Consider the following 19,440-nt stretch of genomic DNA (forward strand, 5'->3'; position numbering starts at 1 on the left):
ATGTTTAAGCAGTAAAGTATATCTGAGTGCAATCACTCTGCAAGTCACACTTGAACTATACAAGAGCAGCACATGGCAATAAAATTAACTTTGATCATATCTGGTACAAGGCTTTTTACTGACACATAGGATATCATAGAAACTTTCACCTGATTGTGGCAATGATGTTTGCTCAGCAACCTGATGAGTTAAAAAAATATCTGTAAGAAGGAGCATGTTCTTTCATAAATTTTGACCAGCTTGTAGAGAGAAGACATGAACTGCCAGAAGCAGCAACTTCACGTTTGTTTTTCATTCCCTCCTTTCATCGGAATTTGTATTTTACTACCAAATGTTTGGAAGATGAAACAAAGGAAATCTATTCAAACATGCAGCGTTAAAGTTTAATGATTTTCCATAAAATAATAATGGTATCTCTATTCTCATTGTAAAAAAACACTCAAAATTAATTATTCATTTGTGAATAAAACACAATCAAAAACATAGGTTTGACCATGATAAATAATAATCCTCAATTAAGAAAAAGCAGTATAGTTGTAACTTGACACTGCAAGATAAATATGTTATCAAAACTGCATTTTAAAATTAGAAAAAAAGATCTTTGAACAACTTGTTAAAAAAATGAGCGAAAGTATGAGGAAATGATGCAAAGTATCAGAATATTTCAGCTCCAGAAGTATCATCCCCATCTATTGTGCTTATACTACCAGACTGTTCCTCTTCATTCATGGATGGTAGGCTGACAGACATTTTCAAAGGATCTGCCTGAGATCCAAAAGACCTTTCGAACTCCGTACCTGAAGAATAAAGGGGGAGAAAGAACATGAAATCAGATTGAGCTTGCAGAACATTTTCTTAACTCTTGAAATGAAATAAATGAGAATTTCTTGGGGCTAAAATTGTTGCATGTTTTTACTCGATGGCTTCAATGGGAGAGGATGCATTTGAGGTTTCTCGGTCATTTTCTCTGAATGTCAGATAACTGTTGTAAACTACACAATAACTTTGTGAAAGGTAGCAATGTGAAACTGATTGCTCTTTTTAAAGAAAGGAGAAGTAGATCATTACTGACCTCATGGCAAAAATTAGCAAAAAAGCAGCAAGATCATGAGTATCATTATCATTCTAGGACAACAACATATGGCCATTAGGATGATAATACAAGTAGATTTGCTCGGTATATAGGACCTAGAGGTCACCTTCCCCTTGGTCAGGCTACACTGCTCCCAGAAAGGGGCAACCTTATCCTTTATTGACGACTGCACCGAGTACTGGACAAAACCTCGATAGTTGAAGCCATCTTCAAATGTGTGCATCAGCGCTGATAGTAGTCTTCCCAGGCCATTGACAGTGACCCACAAGACATTGATGTGATGGGCACCATGAGCAGAAAATCAGAGCCTTCTTGCCTTGAATCAAACACTGATGTTCTTGGGACTGAATGGCCAGCGCGGTAACCGCTCGAGGAACAGCTGCTGGCCCCATAGCTGCTGCATCCTGCTTCCTCCACTTGGTCCAGATGCTTGCCATAAAGTTCCTTTTGATGTGTGAACAGTGTGACAGGCATTTGGGACCAGATAGCAAGAATTTAAATCAATAATTGAACGTTCTAAATCTAAAAAGAAAGAAGCAATCTCAGTGCAGTGTTTTTGTTTTCTGTATGTTAAATTTCACTGCAAGCATTGATTACTTTAAAGGAAAGTACCCTTAAAATGTAAAAACCTGATTTTTTTTCATCGTATTCAACCTAAAATCATAAATTCTATGTAATACAATGCTGAAACAAATATTAAAATAATTCGGATATCACATTCTGTCAGTTCAAAATGAACTACCAGCCATCACAATTCAGTGCATCTGCTACAAATAAAGGAAAGAAGCCATCTGTTCTTCACTACAAAGCATTTATTTTATAATCACCAGTTTTTTGACCTAAAATTAATCCAATTATGCCAGAGAGTATTCAAAACTTTTCTTATCATTCTTTCATTTTTTGTAATGAAATTAACAATGACTTACACGTGTACCATGATTAAATTCTATTAAAGATGTAAACTTTATTGTCATTGGTATTATAGATGTAGTTTTGTTTGAACTAACACTGGAAAAGATGAACAGTTGGTAGCTACAAAAAATATAGAGTTATTTTATGACAGCACCTGCCTCCTCCGTGCTTCTTACAGATGTGGTTTAAATTACTTGTTCTCCTTCAAAATCTCGTGGACCACTGAACTTTTATTTATTGTGAGTAGTACATTAAAATTCTGATTCATATTGACAAAAATGTCAATGTCAATAGGCACAAAGATCCTTATGGACATGTATTCATAGCATATCAAGCAACAATGGCAATATTTTTTAATCAAATTAACTAAATTTTACTCAAACAAATGGGTAAAGTGCAGTGCTGCTTAATCACAATTTATTTCAAGTACTTTGATTTCATGTAATATTTAAATTTCATAAGGCACATTGCCTTTACTTTAAAAGTAAAATCAGAAGACCTGGGGTTTGTCTCATGTTGAAATAATATTATTGATTTCAGAATCTCAACTTCAAAGGGATTACTTCAGGAAGTAAGATTTGTTTAGCTCACATATGCCAAACTCAGGCCCGCGGGCCAAATTTGGCCCGTGATATAATTATATTTGGCCCGCAAGATCATATCAAATATGTATTAGAGTTGGCCCGCTGGCCGCCGCGCCAGTATAGTGCATGCACAGCTAATACTACAAATCCCAGAATGCTTTGCAAATGCGTTGGCGCCGGCCTGTCAGCCCGCTAATCGCCCCCACCTCCTCTCTTTACTTTCATTAGCATCTGCGACCTGTCCCCCAACTCACAGGTAATAAACCCCTTACGAAAAATGGCCAAACGAAAGACAGAAAACAGGACCTTTCAAGACGACAGGTGGGAGGCAGACTCTGACCCCAGAGTTTGATGAACTTGCATCTAAGAAGAAATGCCAAGTATCTGGTTTAGACCCAGGTGCATCAGAGTAAATCACAGTGTAGCAAGCTAAGCTTGGATTAATATTTTCTTTGGTTAACTTTGGACTCTTCATAGTTGAAAGATTGGATTTTCATTGAAGCAAGTTGTTATTTTTTGACTTGTTGGCTTGTGAAAAAAAAACATTTAAAAGGAGCTTAAAGGCTATAGAGAAATATTATTTATTGAATATTTTATTTCTCATTTGTTAATGCTTCTTCTGGAAAGAGTTTAACCAAAACTATCATTAAACATTTATTTTAATAAGAAAAAGTTTAACATTACATATGTTGAAAGAAGAGAAAACATACAGATATTGTTGAAAATTTTCAATAAATATTTAGTTTGGCCCACGACTTAGTCCAAGTTTTTAATTTTGGCCCTCTGTGAATTTGAGTTTGACATCCCTGGTAGCTCTTCACTTTGTTTTCCTTGACAGAATTATTCAGGCTGAAGATTTCCTTGAGGAAATGGCCCAATATTCCTTCACAAAGGTGAGACAGACCCCTGTGACATTTTAGGTGTCCTGAAACTAAATTTTAAAGAGATTAATACTATTGATGGTGGAGGAGATGATAAAATGGGAATTGAAATATGTGTGGATTTCAAATGTAGGCGAGAATTACAAATAGCAAAATTATTTTTTTTTTTAAATGGCTAAATATCCAAGAAGTTTTGTGCTTTTACCAGGACTATGAATGAATATTTATTCCTGCCTGGTTAGGTCAGCTCAGAGTTGCACATGACACATTTCTGCTCCTTCCATGAGCAGGGCTCTTCCTCCTCTATCACCAATGTAGAATTACAGCCATGCATTGACTTGCGTCCGGTTTATGTTCTGGAAGTGGGGACGCAAATTGATTTTGGCGTGTCGATCATTATAGATGAAATATACTGTACAACAAAAGATACCATGACACACATAGATATTTACCTATATATCTATATTGTACACATATATAAATACTATAGCTAATAAAAGGTACATACTGTACAGTACCTATAAAAATATACCGGTACATACACAGGTAATAATAGTAATAAGACTGTATGTGAACTGCACTTTTTTTTCTGGCTATCCATACCATAGAATGCTGATGGTTCCTTTCAGTCAGTATGTGGGGTTTGATATATGTGTTCTGGAGTGGCTTGGGGGATACGTTTTTGATTCTGATCTTTAATCCATGTTGCAAGCATCTTCTCCATATCAGCTATAGGCCCATCTTGCTGTTAATTATTGTTGATTTCATTCGTGCAGCTCCTTTAACAGCCTGGGTAATTTTCGTTCGATTCTTCAAGATGGTGGTTACAGTTGAGTGAGACCATCCCAAGTCACATTTACAGTTTTACCACTTTCTTATTGTTTTATCACATTTAGTTTTTCTTCCAAGTTGATGGCACACCTTTTCTTCTTTGACTCTGCCAGAGGCTTGCTTTGGGACTTTTACAGGCCATGATGCTCTATATATTTTCAGATAAAATTTAGCCATTGAGATAAATACAAAAACAAGAGGCTGCACGGAATGTGATTTGATGCCAGATGTTGGTGTCTCATATGCTATTGAGACTAGAAAAATGTTATAGAGTACAGTGCGCTTTTTTTTGTAGTAAACAGAGAGAGTACACATTAACGTAATAACTCAATAACAATAAAAAGCACATACATATATTATAGATTTCAATTACGTAATTCAAGACAAAGATGGGAAGTAGATTTGAAGTAGATGAGTGCAATTGGATTGAGTTATGTACAGAAAGTATGAAAATCACAATAAATGTGAGGTATAGGTTGGTACAATAAAATTTTATACATCAGTTATATTTGACACCACAAAAGCTAAATAAATTTAACTACACCTTTTCGGATTTATGTTTTAGATGTGGACAGGAAGTTGATACATTTCTGCATTCTACTTGGCATATTAAACCCTTTTGGTGTTAAATAATTTATTAGAACAAATAAAGGGGGTTAAATTCACACAGGAACCAATGTTATTTTTAATTGGGTGAAATTAGAGGGGTTAAACCTAAATTAAAATTGAATATGTTTCAAGTGAAGTTTGTTCAATTTGCTAGAAAATGTATTGCTAAAACTTGGAAGTCTGATTCAGATTTGGAAATGGAGAGATGGCATGTAGAAGTTGACAGTTATATACCACTTGAGAAAATTACATAATTAAAGAGATAAATATTACATATTTTGGAAAAGGAGGTGCCCAGATTTATAAAGTGTGGGTATGAATATTTAAAGGACATTCCTTTTCTCCTAAAGGTTTCTGTATATCAGAAGAAGCCTTATGGTGAGGAGTGCCCCTGTTGAAGATCTCTTGTCCTACTCTTTATTGTTTTGTAGGGAGTTAGAGGGGGAGGGTGGATGGTTAACAGGGGTTTTTTTCTTTCTATTCTTTCTTCATTTTTCTTATAGATACCACATGTATTTGAAATGGATTTGCAATATTGTAAAATATGTGAATTTTTTGTGGTTTTAAATTTATAAATAAGATTTTAACAAAAGAACGGAGGGAGGCAAGAGAAAGGAAATTATTGGCCAGTTACCCTGACATCAATGGTTGGGAAGATACTGGAGTCAGTTGTCAAGGATGAGGTTATGGAGTACCTGGAGGTACATGACAAGATAGGCAAAAGCCAGCATGGTTTCCTGATGGGATTATCTTGCTGGACCAAACTATTGGAATTCTTTGAAGAAGTGACAAGCAGGCTGGTTAAGAGAGACATTGTGTATTTGGATTTTCAGAAAGCCTTTGACAAGGTGCCAAACATGAGGCTAGGCAAGTCAAGTAAAGTTTATTGTCATCTGATTGTTCAAGTACAACCCGACAAAACAGCATTCTCTGGTCCTCAGTGCAAACCACACAAACATACAACCAGACATAACACACATACAGATAATACATACATATAATACAATACATATGCAGGACAAATATTTCATCTATATAAATAAAGAAATAAATATTGTTTCACGAATATGAGAGTCTTGAATGGTTAGTGTGAGCAGCTCCTTTGATCATTCAGTATTCTCACTGCTTGTGGGAATAAGCTGTGGTGCAGGCTCTGATACTCCTGTATCTCTTTTCTGATGGGAGGAGCTGAAAGATGCTGTGTGCAGGGTGGAAGGGGACCTCAATGATTTTGCCCACTCTCTTCAGACAATGATCCTGGTAGATCACGTCGATGGGGAGGAGGGAGACTCTATTGATTCTCTCTGCCACTCTTATGGTTCTGTGGATTAACCTCTGATACATTTCTCTGCAGAGACCATACCACACTGTAATACAGCCAGTCAGGATGCTTTTGATAGAGCTCCTATAGAATGTTGATATAATGGTGGGCAATATCCTTGCCCGCTTCAGACTTCTCAGGAAGTGCAGTCAATGTTGTGCTTTCCTGCAAGTGAGAAGAGGTTGAATGTCCACAATAGATCACTAGTTCAGTGAACTCCAAGGAACTTGAGCTCTCCACTCTCGTTACTACAGAGTTATTGATGTGTAGTGGAGGGTGATTGTTCCTGGTTCTCCTGTAGTCCACGATCATTTATTCATCATCTTGTCCATGTTGAGACTCAGGTTTTCACTCTCACTCCATTTCATGAGATTTTCCACCTCTTTTCTGCAGTGCGACTCATTGTTGTTGATAAGGCCAATTACTATTGTGTCATCTGCAAACTTGATGACACTGTTGGAGCTGGATCTAGTGATGCAGTCATGAGTCAGTAGCATTAACACATAGCCTTGAGGTGCACCAAGGCTAAACATGATGGTGCTTGATGTTCTGTTACCAACCTGGACATACTGTGATCTTTCCAATAGGAAGTCCAGAATCCAGTTACAGAGAGGGTTGTTGAGTCCCAGAGAGGACACCAGTTACTTAATAAGAGCCCATGGTATAACAGGAAACATACTAGCATGGGTAGAGCATTGGCTGATTGGCATGAAGCAAAGAGTTGGAATATAGGGATCATATTCTGGTTGGCTGCCAGTTGCTAGAGGTGTTCCACAGGGGTTGATGTTGGGGCTACTTCTTTTTATTTTGTATATTAATGATTTGGATTATGAAATGAATGACTTTGAGGCCATGTTTGCAGATGATACAAAGGTAGATGGAGGAGCAGATAGTGGAATGGAGGATGTCTTAGTGAAACCTGATGGTACCCTCCCATACAACATGCTTAAGGTGGCTATTCTGACCCAGACTGTTTTAAAATTATGAAATCGGAATTTGACAACATTCAAGAGTTGGGCATAATCCACAGATCTGACAGCTGCTGGGCTTCACCATTGCATATGGTTCCAAAAAAAAATCTCCTGGGGATTTGTGGCTTTCAGGTGATTATCGTGCCCTGAACAATTCTACCTTGCCTGACCGATACAACGTCCCCAATTGACAAGACTTTACAGCAAACCTCCAGGGCAAACATATATTTGTGAAAATAGATCTACAAGGTACTTACTATTAGATTCCAGTTGAGCCTTCTGATGTCACGAATACGGCAGTAATTACCTCTTTTGGCACGTTTTCCATTTGGTCTGCGGAATGCAGTTCAAACATTCCAGCGGTTTATGGACCACGTACTCGCCAGCCTCAATTTAGAGTTTGTTTACATCGACGATATTCCAGTCGCAGGTGTGGATAAAGAGGAACACAAGCACCACCTTATCTCTTTGTTTCAGAGATTTATGATCAATATCAGTAAATGCATTTTTGGCGCTGCTGATCTTATATTTTAGGGATGTACAGTTACACAACATGATATTATACCCGATGAATCAAAAGTGCAAGAAATTTGAGAATTTCCTACACCCATTAAGTTTGTCCAGTTGCGACAATTTTTAGCATGATGAATTTTTTATCACCAATTCCTGCCAAATGCTACAGTATCTATTACCCCTTACTGCACAACTAAAAGGATCTGATAAGTCTGTGTCCAAAAGAACACTAACACACATTGGGACTCGATTTTGTGTGTGCTTTCAACGATGTGAAGACTGCGCTTGCAAATGGCACTATATTTGTACCTCAAAATCCCAATGCCTTCCTCTCTTTTACCACAGATGCATCAGTGCTATCAGTGCTGTGGGAGCAGTGTTAGAACAATGAGTCTGTGGGCAATTGGAACCTCTGGCGTTTTTTTCAGCGTTTAGTTCAGAACTCTTGGCCATCTATCTCACAGTGAAACATTTCCACTTGTTATTAGAAGGTTGCTCTTTCACCATTTATACAGACTACCAGCCTCTTACGCATACTGCGAGTACAAGCACACATCTCCACTTTCCCTTGGACTTCATCCTACAATTTTTATTGGACATATGGCACATCTGAGGAAAAGCAAATGGCGTAGTCAATGCCCTGCTCAGGCGTGACATTGACGCCTTACATACAACTACTGCCATCGATTTCACCGCAACTCACACTGATCCCAATCTAATCCGGTGTTGCTGGATCAACTCTGGTCTCCATATTCAAGATGTGATCTTGAATGAATCAGTTGAAAAGTTAGTCTGCAATTTTTCCACAGGAAGGCCGAGGCATTTTGTGCTGGCAACTATGAGGTGGGAGGTTTTTGAATCTCTTCACAATCTATCACATTCTGGAAGAAGAGCGAGTTCTGGAACATTTTGCCTGGCCTCATGTTAAACGGGATGTTGGATTTTGGGCAAGGACCTGCTTGGCTGTGTCAATGCTCTAAGGTCTCCAGACACACGGGATCCAAACTAGGTGACTTTGTTGTTCCAGATTTCCATTTCCAGCATGAGCACCTAGTCTTGATAGGCCCATCTTGGGAATATACTTATCTGTTCACATGTGAAGACCAGACTATTAGGTGGACGGTCGCTTGGGCTTTCATGGAACGTTGAATTCCATCTTTCGGTGCCCAGGCACTATTACAAGTCGGCATTGTTTCAAGCTCTCATTCATCTTCTGGGCACTATCCATATTCGCACTATGGCTAACCATCTGCAGGCCAACAGCCATGTTGAGCATTTCCATCAACAAGTTGAGCATTTCCATCAACAAGTGAAGACAGCATTAACAGGAGGCAGTGATGCATTAACGTGTAGTGAACATTTGCCCATGATTCTCATTGGACTGCGTACTGGTGTTAAGACCGGTCTTGGATGTTCAGTGGCAGAGCTAGTATGTATTATATTAACCTTGTCAGGTGAGTTTGTGAATCTGAGTCCAAGCACAAGGGTCTATGATCCAGCTCGTTATGTTGATCGTCTTTGGGAAAACATGAGATTACTCCAACCTACCAATACGTGGCGGGTGTCACGAGCAGTATATGTGCTGAATGATTTACAACGCTGTACTCATGTGTTCCTTCGGCATGATGCTGTTCACAAACCACTCCAGCCTGTTTACTGCTGTCCTTTTCAAGTCTTGCGATGCCACCCGAAGACTTTTGAAATCGACAGGAATGGAAAAGCTGACACAGTTTCCATCAACAGATTGAAGCCAGCTTATATTGATGGTCCATGTTCTGTGCGGAACCAGAGTCAGAGGCCCAATCGCACATTTGTCAGTTGGACCGTTTGTTGCCTTTCTGTACTATCGTATGAGGTCGGGCTGAACTGTCAACATTCCAGACAGTTACGTTGCAGGACAGTTCCAATCAGTCACCTCCTTGCATAGCTCGGAGGCTGAAGGGGGTGGACTGTTGCGGCCGCGAATTTACATTCACCGGGAGGAGAGTGAAAGTGTCAGGATCATCCGTGTGGCAGTGAGCCAATGAGAAGATCAGAGGAGTTTAACTGGGTGATGTTTTGGGAGCTGAAGAATGCAATATTTTGTCTAGTAAATAATAAAAAGAAAGTCAACTTCATGGTGTACTGAAAAATTGAGTGAGCGTATTCTTTATTTGTTTGTATGCTGTGGGAAATCAGCGCCATTACAAAGGTATCAACAATATTGTTCTTGGTTTGGCCGAACACTTGTAAAGTAGCTGAATTGATTCAAAATATATACATAATGAAAATGCATTTCCACTGCGTCCAACTAAATAATGGTTGAAATAATCAGGAATGTAGCTGTTCAACTTAAAATAATAAGACTCTGATATGTTATTGGTATGACCTAATAATATATTCCTGGCCAAATCCATGTCTAGTGACAACTCTGGATTTTCCCATTCCATATATCCATGGGGAGAAGGTGCAAGGAGGCTGACAATATATCGTACTGTGCAGACAAAACTGAACAATGAACACACTGGGGTCTGTACAGCATCATGACTGCGTGGAAAGGATTTCACTGTAGGCCCAATTTGTTGCCCAAGGCTTTCCTGGCTGCTTCGTAGAATGTCTCCCACTAACTCCTGTACTTTTGGCCCTGCTCCAAAAACCTTTTATAGCCTTTTCATGACTTTCCACTCTGGGCCTCAAAGGGGCTAAAGCTAAAGCTACCTAGGCTGCTACCTCTGCAGGCTCTCCAGCTTTTGCTTTGGCTAAAATCCATAACATCCATTATATTTGAAGAGAAACAAATGAAATAAATGGATGAAAATTGTACGGAAATGCAAATATGTTAAATAAATTTCAAGAGGAAAACATGAAAAACCTCTGCAACGGTATCCATACAAGCAAAGCAGACTCTTGCAAGGAAAGTAGTAAAAACAAAGGGCAAGATAAACACGGAAAGATACAAGACAGGAGAAAGAGAATGGCAACACGGAAAAGAGGAATAGAAACAGAATAATGAAGACATTATGGACAGCAGGGCAACATCAATGGACTCCATCATCATGGGCCCTGCAAATTAATCTTTAAAAATTAATGAGAACATTCCTTAATATTTGCCAAAAGCAACTATTCACTGCCTGACCGAAAAAAGGTTCCAGCCAGCTTTGTTTTTAAACTTAAATTACAGTTAACACAGTTGCTTTTACTTTCATCCTGGCAACTTCTGCTTTGCCTTCTCATGGTTAGTAGCAGTGCTTTATTGAGCCCTACTAAATCACACCCCTTATACTTGCTGTTTTTTGGCACTACTGTACTTTTCCAGCCTCACCCAATTTCCTCCCACTTTCCAAATCTTTTAACTCTTCACTGCTAATATTTTTGGTCTAGCTTCAACCTCGTGCCTCAGGTTAAAAGTAACAGTTAATCATCCTTCACTTGTCACAGCCACAGGAAATATCGAGCAGATACCTAAATAATGATGCTGAAAAATGCTCATTTTACGCCTCGGTTCGTGCAGAGTCATTAAAAGAAAAGTCTGACTGAAATTCAGGATTCTAAGTCACCATTTTTTGAAAAATGGGGCAGAATTTGGTCAATTAGAATTCATCTGCTGACTTCTGAATGAAAATTGAACTGAACAAGAACATTGCAGACTACCTGCATTCCGGAAAGCGAGTTTCCTGGATCCTGCACAAATACACCCAGCTCATCAGATGCTACTGCTGTGCAAACTCTAAAAGGTTAAACAGAACACTAAGAGCCACACCCTTCCATCAATTAGGTCACACAACAATTTAATAAAATCTAAATGAACCAAAGCTCCATAAGCTCTACCTTTCCACTGAAAAAATTCTGTGACTTGGATGTATTTTTTTCCCCACAGATTTCCACAGTAAATATTGAAGAATTTCTGAATAATCACTCGTCCCCTCATCTATGGAGCACAATACCTCACGTTAAATTCTGAAATGTGTGACTCCGATCTTCAGATGCCTCTAATTTGTCATACTACTATTGGCTTATATCAGGAACAGATTTTCTCCAAATAAAAATTAAGAGGACTAAAGCTGTGCTCTTTAGACAAGATCACAATTTCCATACCCTAATCACTAACTCTATCCCTCTCTTTGGCTACTGTCTAAGGCTAAATTGAACAGTCATAGCCTCCATTCAGCTGCTCCACTCCAAAGACTCTTTGAGGGATGCCACTTAATTCAAGAGTTTACAATCTCAACAATCATGATTGTCTCTGAGACATGCTTCCAACCTGCACACACTCAATATCAATAAGGTCACGCATTTCCATCTCTGACACCTAACTTTACTCTCCCTTCCAAACACAATCTGGTGGTGGAACTCAGCAGTTCACACAGCATCTGTGGGCATTCTCCCTGCCACAGTTCATCTTGTGCATGCTTTTGCGATGATATAAACTTGCCTTTTCCAATTCTTTCCTCATTGGCTTTCTATTTTCTATCCTCCAATCTCAACAAACATCATATTGTTCAAAACTCTTCTCCCCGTGTCCTTACTCTCATTGTCCAATGTATCGCCCTGTGTTTTCTGACCAACATTAATTCCTGGTCTTCTTCTTCTTCTTTGGCTTGGCTTCGCGGACGAAGATTTATGGAGGGGGTAAAAAAAAGTCCACGTCAGCTGCAGGCTCGTTTGTGGCTGACAAGTCCGATGCGGGACAGGCAGACACGGTTGCAGCGGTTGCAGGGGAAAATTGGTTGGTTGGGGTTGGGTGTTGGGTTTTTCCTCCTTTGCCTTTTGTCAGTGAGGTGGGCTCTGCGGTCTTCTTCAAAGGAGGTTGCTGCCCGCCAAACTGTGAGGCGCCAAGATGCACGGTTTGAGGCATTATCAGCCCACTGGCGGTGGTCAATGTGGCAGGCACCAAGAGATTTCTTTAGGCAGTCCTTGTACCTTTTCTTTGGTGCACCTCTGTCACGGTGGCCAGTGGAGAGCTCGCCATATAACACGATCTTGGGAAGGCGATGGTCCTCCATTCTGGAGACGTGACCCACCCAGCGCAGCTGGATCTTCAGCAGCGTGGACTCGATGCTGTCGACCTCTGCCATCTCGAGCACCTCGACGCTAGGGAAGAAAGCGCTCCAATGGATGTTGAGGATGGAGCGGAATTTTGTCCTTGCTTTCAAATGCTTTTGTCACTTCAGTTTTCCCATCTCTAATTTTGTTCAGCCCAACAACCCTTCACAATTACAGCATTAATTCTGGCCTCTTTTGCATCCTCAGTTTTTGTTGCTTTATCACTGCTGGTCATGACTCCAGCCATAAGATCAGCTCTCAAATTTCTTTCCAAAATGTCTCTGACTCTTTTCCCATCTCTTCCTTTAAAAATTGCCTTAAAAACTTTTGAGGACAAAATCTTTCCAAATGTGGCACTTATGTGGTTCTGAAAAATATTTGATATTTCCTCTAACTACTGTTCATGGTGTTGTGTATTTCAAAAGCAATAAAGCCATTCTGTTTCTTGTCTTATGACTGTTCAAAACACACATTTTCCAATTTGACTTGTGTGTATTCCATGCTTAATCATTGCAGCCCGTCCAAGAAAAAAAAAACTAAGAGAGAAGGAAAGTGAGTGGCAACAACATGGAAAATGAAAATGATTAGAGGTTTCAGCTAGAGCAGATTAAACAGAAATACTCAGATATAATAATGGTGGCTTTGCTCGTCAGGGAAAATATCTCAGCTGTGCTCAGGCAAGGTGGAGCTGAGGACTGGGAAAGGTATGACCACACTCGTGGGTTTACTTTATAGACAGCCCAATAGTCAGTGAGAATTGAGAAGCAAATCTGTACAGAGATAGCAGACAGCTGCAGGAAACAAATTTGTGATAGTAGGGGATTTTAACTTTCGGCATATTGACTGGGACTCCCATATTGTAAAATGGCTGGATGGCTTAGAGCTTAGAGTTTTCAAAATCAATAAAGACATAACAAGTAGAAAGAGTGCAATACTGGATCTCCTATTAAGGAATGAGACAGGACAGGTAACAGAAATATGTGTAAGGGATCATTTTGGGTCCAACGATCATAAAGCCATTAGTTTCAAGTTAATTATGGAGAAAGATAGGACTGGGCCTCGGGTTGAGATTCTAAATTGGAGAAAGGCCAATTTGGAGGAAATGAAAAAGGATCCAGATCCTCAATTTCTGATTTGAGTGTAAATTTTCAAACAATTTGAGGCTCTTTTTGAATTACTTTTATAATCTTTAATTTGGTATGAAGGTAAAAATGTTGACTAATGAGGTCATTTATCACTGGTAAATATTGTTTTTTTTTGGCCCAACAGCTTCTTTCTTGGTTGTGGATTTAGATTTTCCTTTTTTGTAATAAAATAATAATATAATCTGTTTGATTAAAATGTGGGGTACCTTGGATGAAATGAGATGGTTTAAGTGGAATGTATCTTTTTGAATTTTATTTTTGGATGTGAAATTTCAATGTTAATAAAAATATTGAAATGAGAAAATATCTAGAATGCGTGGATTGGGAAAGAATATTGTAAGATGAAGTCCAAGTGCCGAATCTCTCTGGGCAAACCAAGAAAGGTCAAAATGATGCTGTGCATACTTTCAACAATGTGAAGACCACGATGGTTGTGCATCAAAAGCCCAGTGTCTTGCTCTCTCTTACTCCAGATACATCTGTCAGTGCTGTGGGAGCAGTGTTAGAACAATGAGTGGGGGCATTTTTTTCAGCCAAGCTGTCACAGGCTCAGGCACAGTATAGTATGTTTCGTCGAGAACTCTTGGCCATCTATCTCGCAGTGGAACATTTCCACTTTTTATTAGAAGGTCATCCTTTCTCCATATAGTGAGAGCTCATTAATAATATGACTCTTTAATGTGGCTGGTTTTTTTTTATTGCTGCAGAAAACTTTTAATCTCTTGCAATCTTTTACACAGCTGAATGCTTTCACTCATTTTGAAATAGCATTGACACTTAATAGCCCGAATACGCCTGGGATTGTCTGATCTCAGAAGCTAAGCAGGCACAGGACTAGTCAGTACTTGGAGGGGAGACTGCTTAGGAACACCAGATGCTGTAGATTTCTGTGAGGGGTGCTGGACAAAGTGGCGACTCTCTGTCTGCCTTTTGGTAGACAAAGGTTAAAGAATTTCATGCACGTTACATTCTAAATATAGTATTATGTGACAATAATGGAACTTTACCTTTTACCTTTACCTTTATATAAACCACCAGCCTCTTACACATACTGCGAATACAACCATACATCTCTACTCGCCCAGAGAGATTCAGCACTTGGACTTCATCCTCCAATATTCATCGGACATACGGCACATCCAAGGAAAAGTAACTGCCATGAATGACACCTGTCCAGGCACAACATTGATGCCTGACATACAACTACTGCCATAGATTTCACCGCCATGGCTCGTGCACAGCACACCAAACCCAGTCTCTGGTCTCCTTCTTCAAGATGTGACCCTGGATGAATCAGGTGAAATGTTATTCTGTGGTTTTTCCACTGGAAGGCCTAGGCCTTTTGTGTCAGCACCTATGAGGCAGGAGATTTTTGAATCTCTTCACAATCTATCTCATCCTAGTAGAAGAGCATCAATCAAACTAGTGACAGAACATTTTACCTGACTTCATGTTAAACAGGATGTTGGATTATGGGCAAGGACCTGCTTGCCATGTCAATGCTCTAAAGACTTCAGATACATAAAATCCAAGCTGTAGGATTTTGTTATTCCAGATTCCTGTTTTCAGTTCCTGCACTAGACTTCTCGGGGACATACTTATCTGCTCATGCGTAAAGTCCAGACTACCAGGTGGCAGGATGCCATTCCTATCACTGACATCTCTGAAGAGGTGGTCCCAAGGGTTTTCATGGATCATTGAATTCCATCTTTTGGTTTGAGTCATCATTGTTCCGAGCTCTCATTGATCTTCTAGGCCAGTGGGTCTCAACCTTTTTCATTCCATTCATATCCCACTTTAAGTAATCCCTATGCCATTGGTGCTCTATGATTAGTAAGGGATTACTTAAATTGGGATGTGAGTGGGAAGGGAAGATTGAGAATCACTGCTCTAGGCCCAATTGTTAGTGAAATATTTTGCTTAAGAAAAAATTGATATTGGCCCATTTCCTTTGGAGTTAGAATCTGTGTGAATAACGAGTCAATGAGGTACGATTAAAACAGTGGCTTTCAAATTTTTAATTTCCACTCACATACCACCTGAAGCAATCCCTTATTAATCACAGAGCACCTATGGCATAGGGAATACTTAAAGCGGTGCGTGAGTAGAAATAAAATGATTGAAAATCACTGTTCTTAGCATTTCCTTTTTTGACACTACAGCTGACCATCTGCAAGCCAATGGCCTCTTTGAGCATTTTTATCAACAATTGAAGACAGCATTAACAGCAGACGGTGATGCGTCTATGTGGAGCAAACGTTTGACCATGGTTCTCCTTGGAGTGCACACTGCTGTTAAGGCAGATCTTGGATGTTCGGTGGCAGATCCAGTATACGGTACTACATTAACCTTTCCAGGTGAGTTTGTGAATCTGAGTCCAACCACAAGGCTCTATGATCTGACTAGTTATGTTGATCATCTTTGAGAAAACATGAGATTACTCCAACCTACTCCTACATGGCAGGCGTCACCTGCAGTGTATGTGCCGAATAATTTACAACACTGTACTCATGGGTTCATTCAGCATGATGCTGTTCGCAAACCACTTCAGCCTGTTTACGATGGTCCTTTTCAGGTCTTATGAGGCCAACAGAAAACTTTTTTGATCGACAGGAATGGAAAAGCTGACACGGTTCCCATTGGTAGGTTGAAGCCAGCATATATTGATGGTCAATGTTATGTGTCAGAGCCAAAATCAGAGGACCAGTTGTAATCTTGCCAGCCAGACCATGCATCGTCTGTTGCACTATCATATGAGGATGGACTGAACTGCCAGCCCTCCAGACCATTACGTAGTGGGACAGTTTCAAACAGTAGCCTACTTGCATGACTCGTAGGCTGAGGGGTGTGGGCTTCCATGTGGTGTATTTAACCTTCGTCGGGTGCAGTGCCGGCCACCACTGATGACATAAGTGATGAGATGTGCAGGGGTAGTAGCACACATGCATTAAGCGTCAGTATACTGGTAATGAATCTCAGATGCAGGAGGAGGAGAGTGAGAGTGTCAGGATCACCTGTGTTGCAGTGAGCCAATGAGAAGTTCAGAGGAGTTTAGCTGGGTGGTGTTTGGGGAGTTGAAGATGGCAATGTTGTGTCCAGTGAATAATAAAAGAAAGTCGACTTCATGGTGTGTGCTGAAAGAAATAAGTGAGTGTGTTCTTTATTTGTTTATAAGCTGTGGTGAATCAGTGCTATTGCAGGTTCAGTTTTTTTGGGTAGGTATATATGGGTCGGCACAACATTATGGGCTGAAGGGTCTGTACTCTGCTGTAATGTTCTATTTTCTACATTAAGGATTTCCAGTCAGAATAACACCCTACTTCTACCTCTGTCTTCTGTGGGCTAGCCAATTCTAAATCCAATCTACCAATCCACCATGGATCCCACTTACCTGTACCTTTTGAATCAGCCCCCCATATGGACTTAGTCAAATGCTTTTCCAAAGTCCATACAGACAATGTTCACTCTCCTATCCTCATCAACCACCTTTGCCACCTCCTCAACAAACTCGAACAAATTTGTAAAGCAAGACCTGAAGCCTTGCTAATTGTCCTAATCTGACCACATCTTTCTAAACGTGAATTAATCCTATCCATATATCCTCCCCAATAACCAATGTGAGGCTCACCTTCTTATAATTTCCTTCTTGAGCAAAAGTACAATATTGGCTACTCCAGGACATTGCTTGTTGCTGGTGAGGATGGAAAGATCTCCTCCTTTGCCTCTTTCAATAGCTAGGGATATATCCCATCTGCCCCCTAGGACTTATCTGGCTTAATGTTCTTCAGAAAAAAAACCTGTACCACTTCTTTCTTGATCTCAAAATGCCCTTTTCTAACAACTGCAGGGATATTTTCATTTTCTCTTTTTGAATGGACTAAAACAACTGCCGTACTTTAGATTATGAAACCATGGAGTCTTCGATGGGAGTCTCCAAGCCTCAGAGGACTCCTGCGCGGCTAAGTATGATGCTAGCGCCAATCCTGCCTCTGCAAGATGGCGCCGGCTTGACGATAAGTTCGGTTGGTGCTGACCACGGGCGCGCAGGCGGTCCGGCCGCGAGAGAAGCCCTCAAGTCCGCGTTGTTGTCAGGTGAACCGGGGACGCGCAGTGTAGCGTTGGAGGATGGACCTGCACGATCGGTGGTTCTACCGGGCACGCGCGGTACTTCGAGGGTACACGACTTATTGGAAAGGGTGTGGGCTGTGGGGGAGCCTGGATGACGACGCCCTGACAAGGTTGGTGTGCCGTCCTCGGGTGTTCAGACCCGCAGCTGCACTGGAAGAGGACCGGCTGTGACTGAAGAAGAAGAGAACCTAACTTTACAGGGAAGTACACAGGAACAAACAGAGGTTGAGACTAGGGAAGGCAGGCCACAAAGCGAGGTGATTGAACCCGGAATGGATTCTGTGTGTGCTGTTTTGGAAGGGATTGCTTACCAAATGGATAATATGTCGAAACAAATGACTCGAGGATTTTTGGAAGTGAAAACTAAAATGAGTACTATGTGTGAAGAAATAACAAATATGAAGCAAGATATGACTGTAGTTAAAAGTGATGTTAATAGATGTATAAAATCAGTAGATAGGGTACAAGATCATTTTTTAAAAATTGAAGCAGCTTCTTTTGAATGTAAAAATCAAGTAGAACGTAATAGGGAAAAAATTTAAAAAGTGGAGGATTCTTTTGTGGATTGGGGGATTCAGAAAAAGGAATTATTGAAGAAAATTGATACATTGGAAAATCAAAGTCGGAGGAATAATGTAAAAATAGTGGGTCTCCCAGAAGATATTGAAGGTTCTGATATGATAAAAAATTTTAAGAAATGGATTCCTGAGATGTTGGGCAAGGAGCTTTTTCCGGAAGGTTTCGAGTTGGATTGAGCACATAGAACATTAAGGAAGAAGCCATTTCCAGGACAATCACCACGGGTGGTTTTAATTCGTTGTTTGAAATATCAAGATAGGGAAATTATATTACGACTGGAGGTGCAGAAGGCGCGACAAAGTCAAACTTCAATGATGATTCAAAATAATAGAGTATTTTTTAATGCGGATTTGAGTTGACGTTGGGAATTTAACTCAGCCAAAGAAGTACTGTGGTGGAAGGGTTATAAATTTGTTTTTCGTTATCCTGCAGTGTTAAAAGTTTTTTATGGCAATTTTCAATCTCAATTTTTTGAAAATGTTCATGATGCATTAATTTTTGCCAATTTGTTGCCAGATTTACGAGGGAATGGTTGATCTTCATCTTTGTCAGCTAAAAGAAGGGCGAATGGGAATGGGAAGAATGAGAGGCATGGAAAGAAAGAAGAGCTGACACAAAGTCTTCTTGATACTGAAGACCTGGAACAGTCATTGGGACTGGAATCATTGGGTTGATTATATTTATTATATTTGATTGTATTTCATTGAATAATGTATATATGTCTGGCTGGTGGGGGGGGGGGGAGGATGGCACTGAAATCTTTGACGGTCATCTGCTGCTAGTGGGTTTTACCACATCCAGATTTTTGGGGTGTTACTACCTTTGGGTGTTTTTTTTAAGGGGTGATTTTT

General features: G+C 40.0%; 1 protein-coding gene across 4 annotated transcripts in view; it reads right to left on the reverse strand.

Moving 5' to 3' along the window:
• Positions 1–408: 408 nt before the first annotated feature.
• The window catches only part of kiaa0586 (KIAA0586 ortholog), a 427,045-nt gene continuing 408,013 nt past the window's right edge, over positions 409–19,440 (reverse strand). The window contains exon 30 of one of the 4 annotated variants that reach the window (XM_069916886.1): positions 409–797. In XM_069916886.1, the coding sequence (XP_069772987.1) occupies positions 655–797 (143 nt within the window). In that variant the 3' untranslated portion in view covers positions 409–654. The remainder of the gene's footprint in view (positions 798–19,440) is intronic. The other 3 variants (XM_069916884.1, XM_069916883.1, XM_069916885.1) reach the window with 3 other exon arrangements.

The sequence above is a fragment of the Narcine bancroftii genome, chromosome 2, assembly GCF_036971445.1.
Source record: "Narcine bancroftii isolate sNarBan1 chromosome 2, sNarBan1.hap1, whole genome shotgun sequence".
NCBI classification, from domain to species: Eukaryota; Metazoa; Chordata; class Chondrichthyes; order Torpediniformes; family Narcinidae; genus Narcine; species Narcine bancroftii.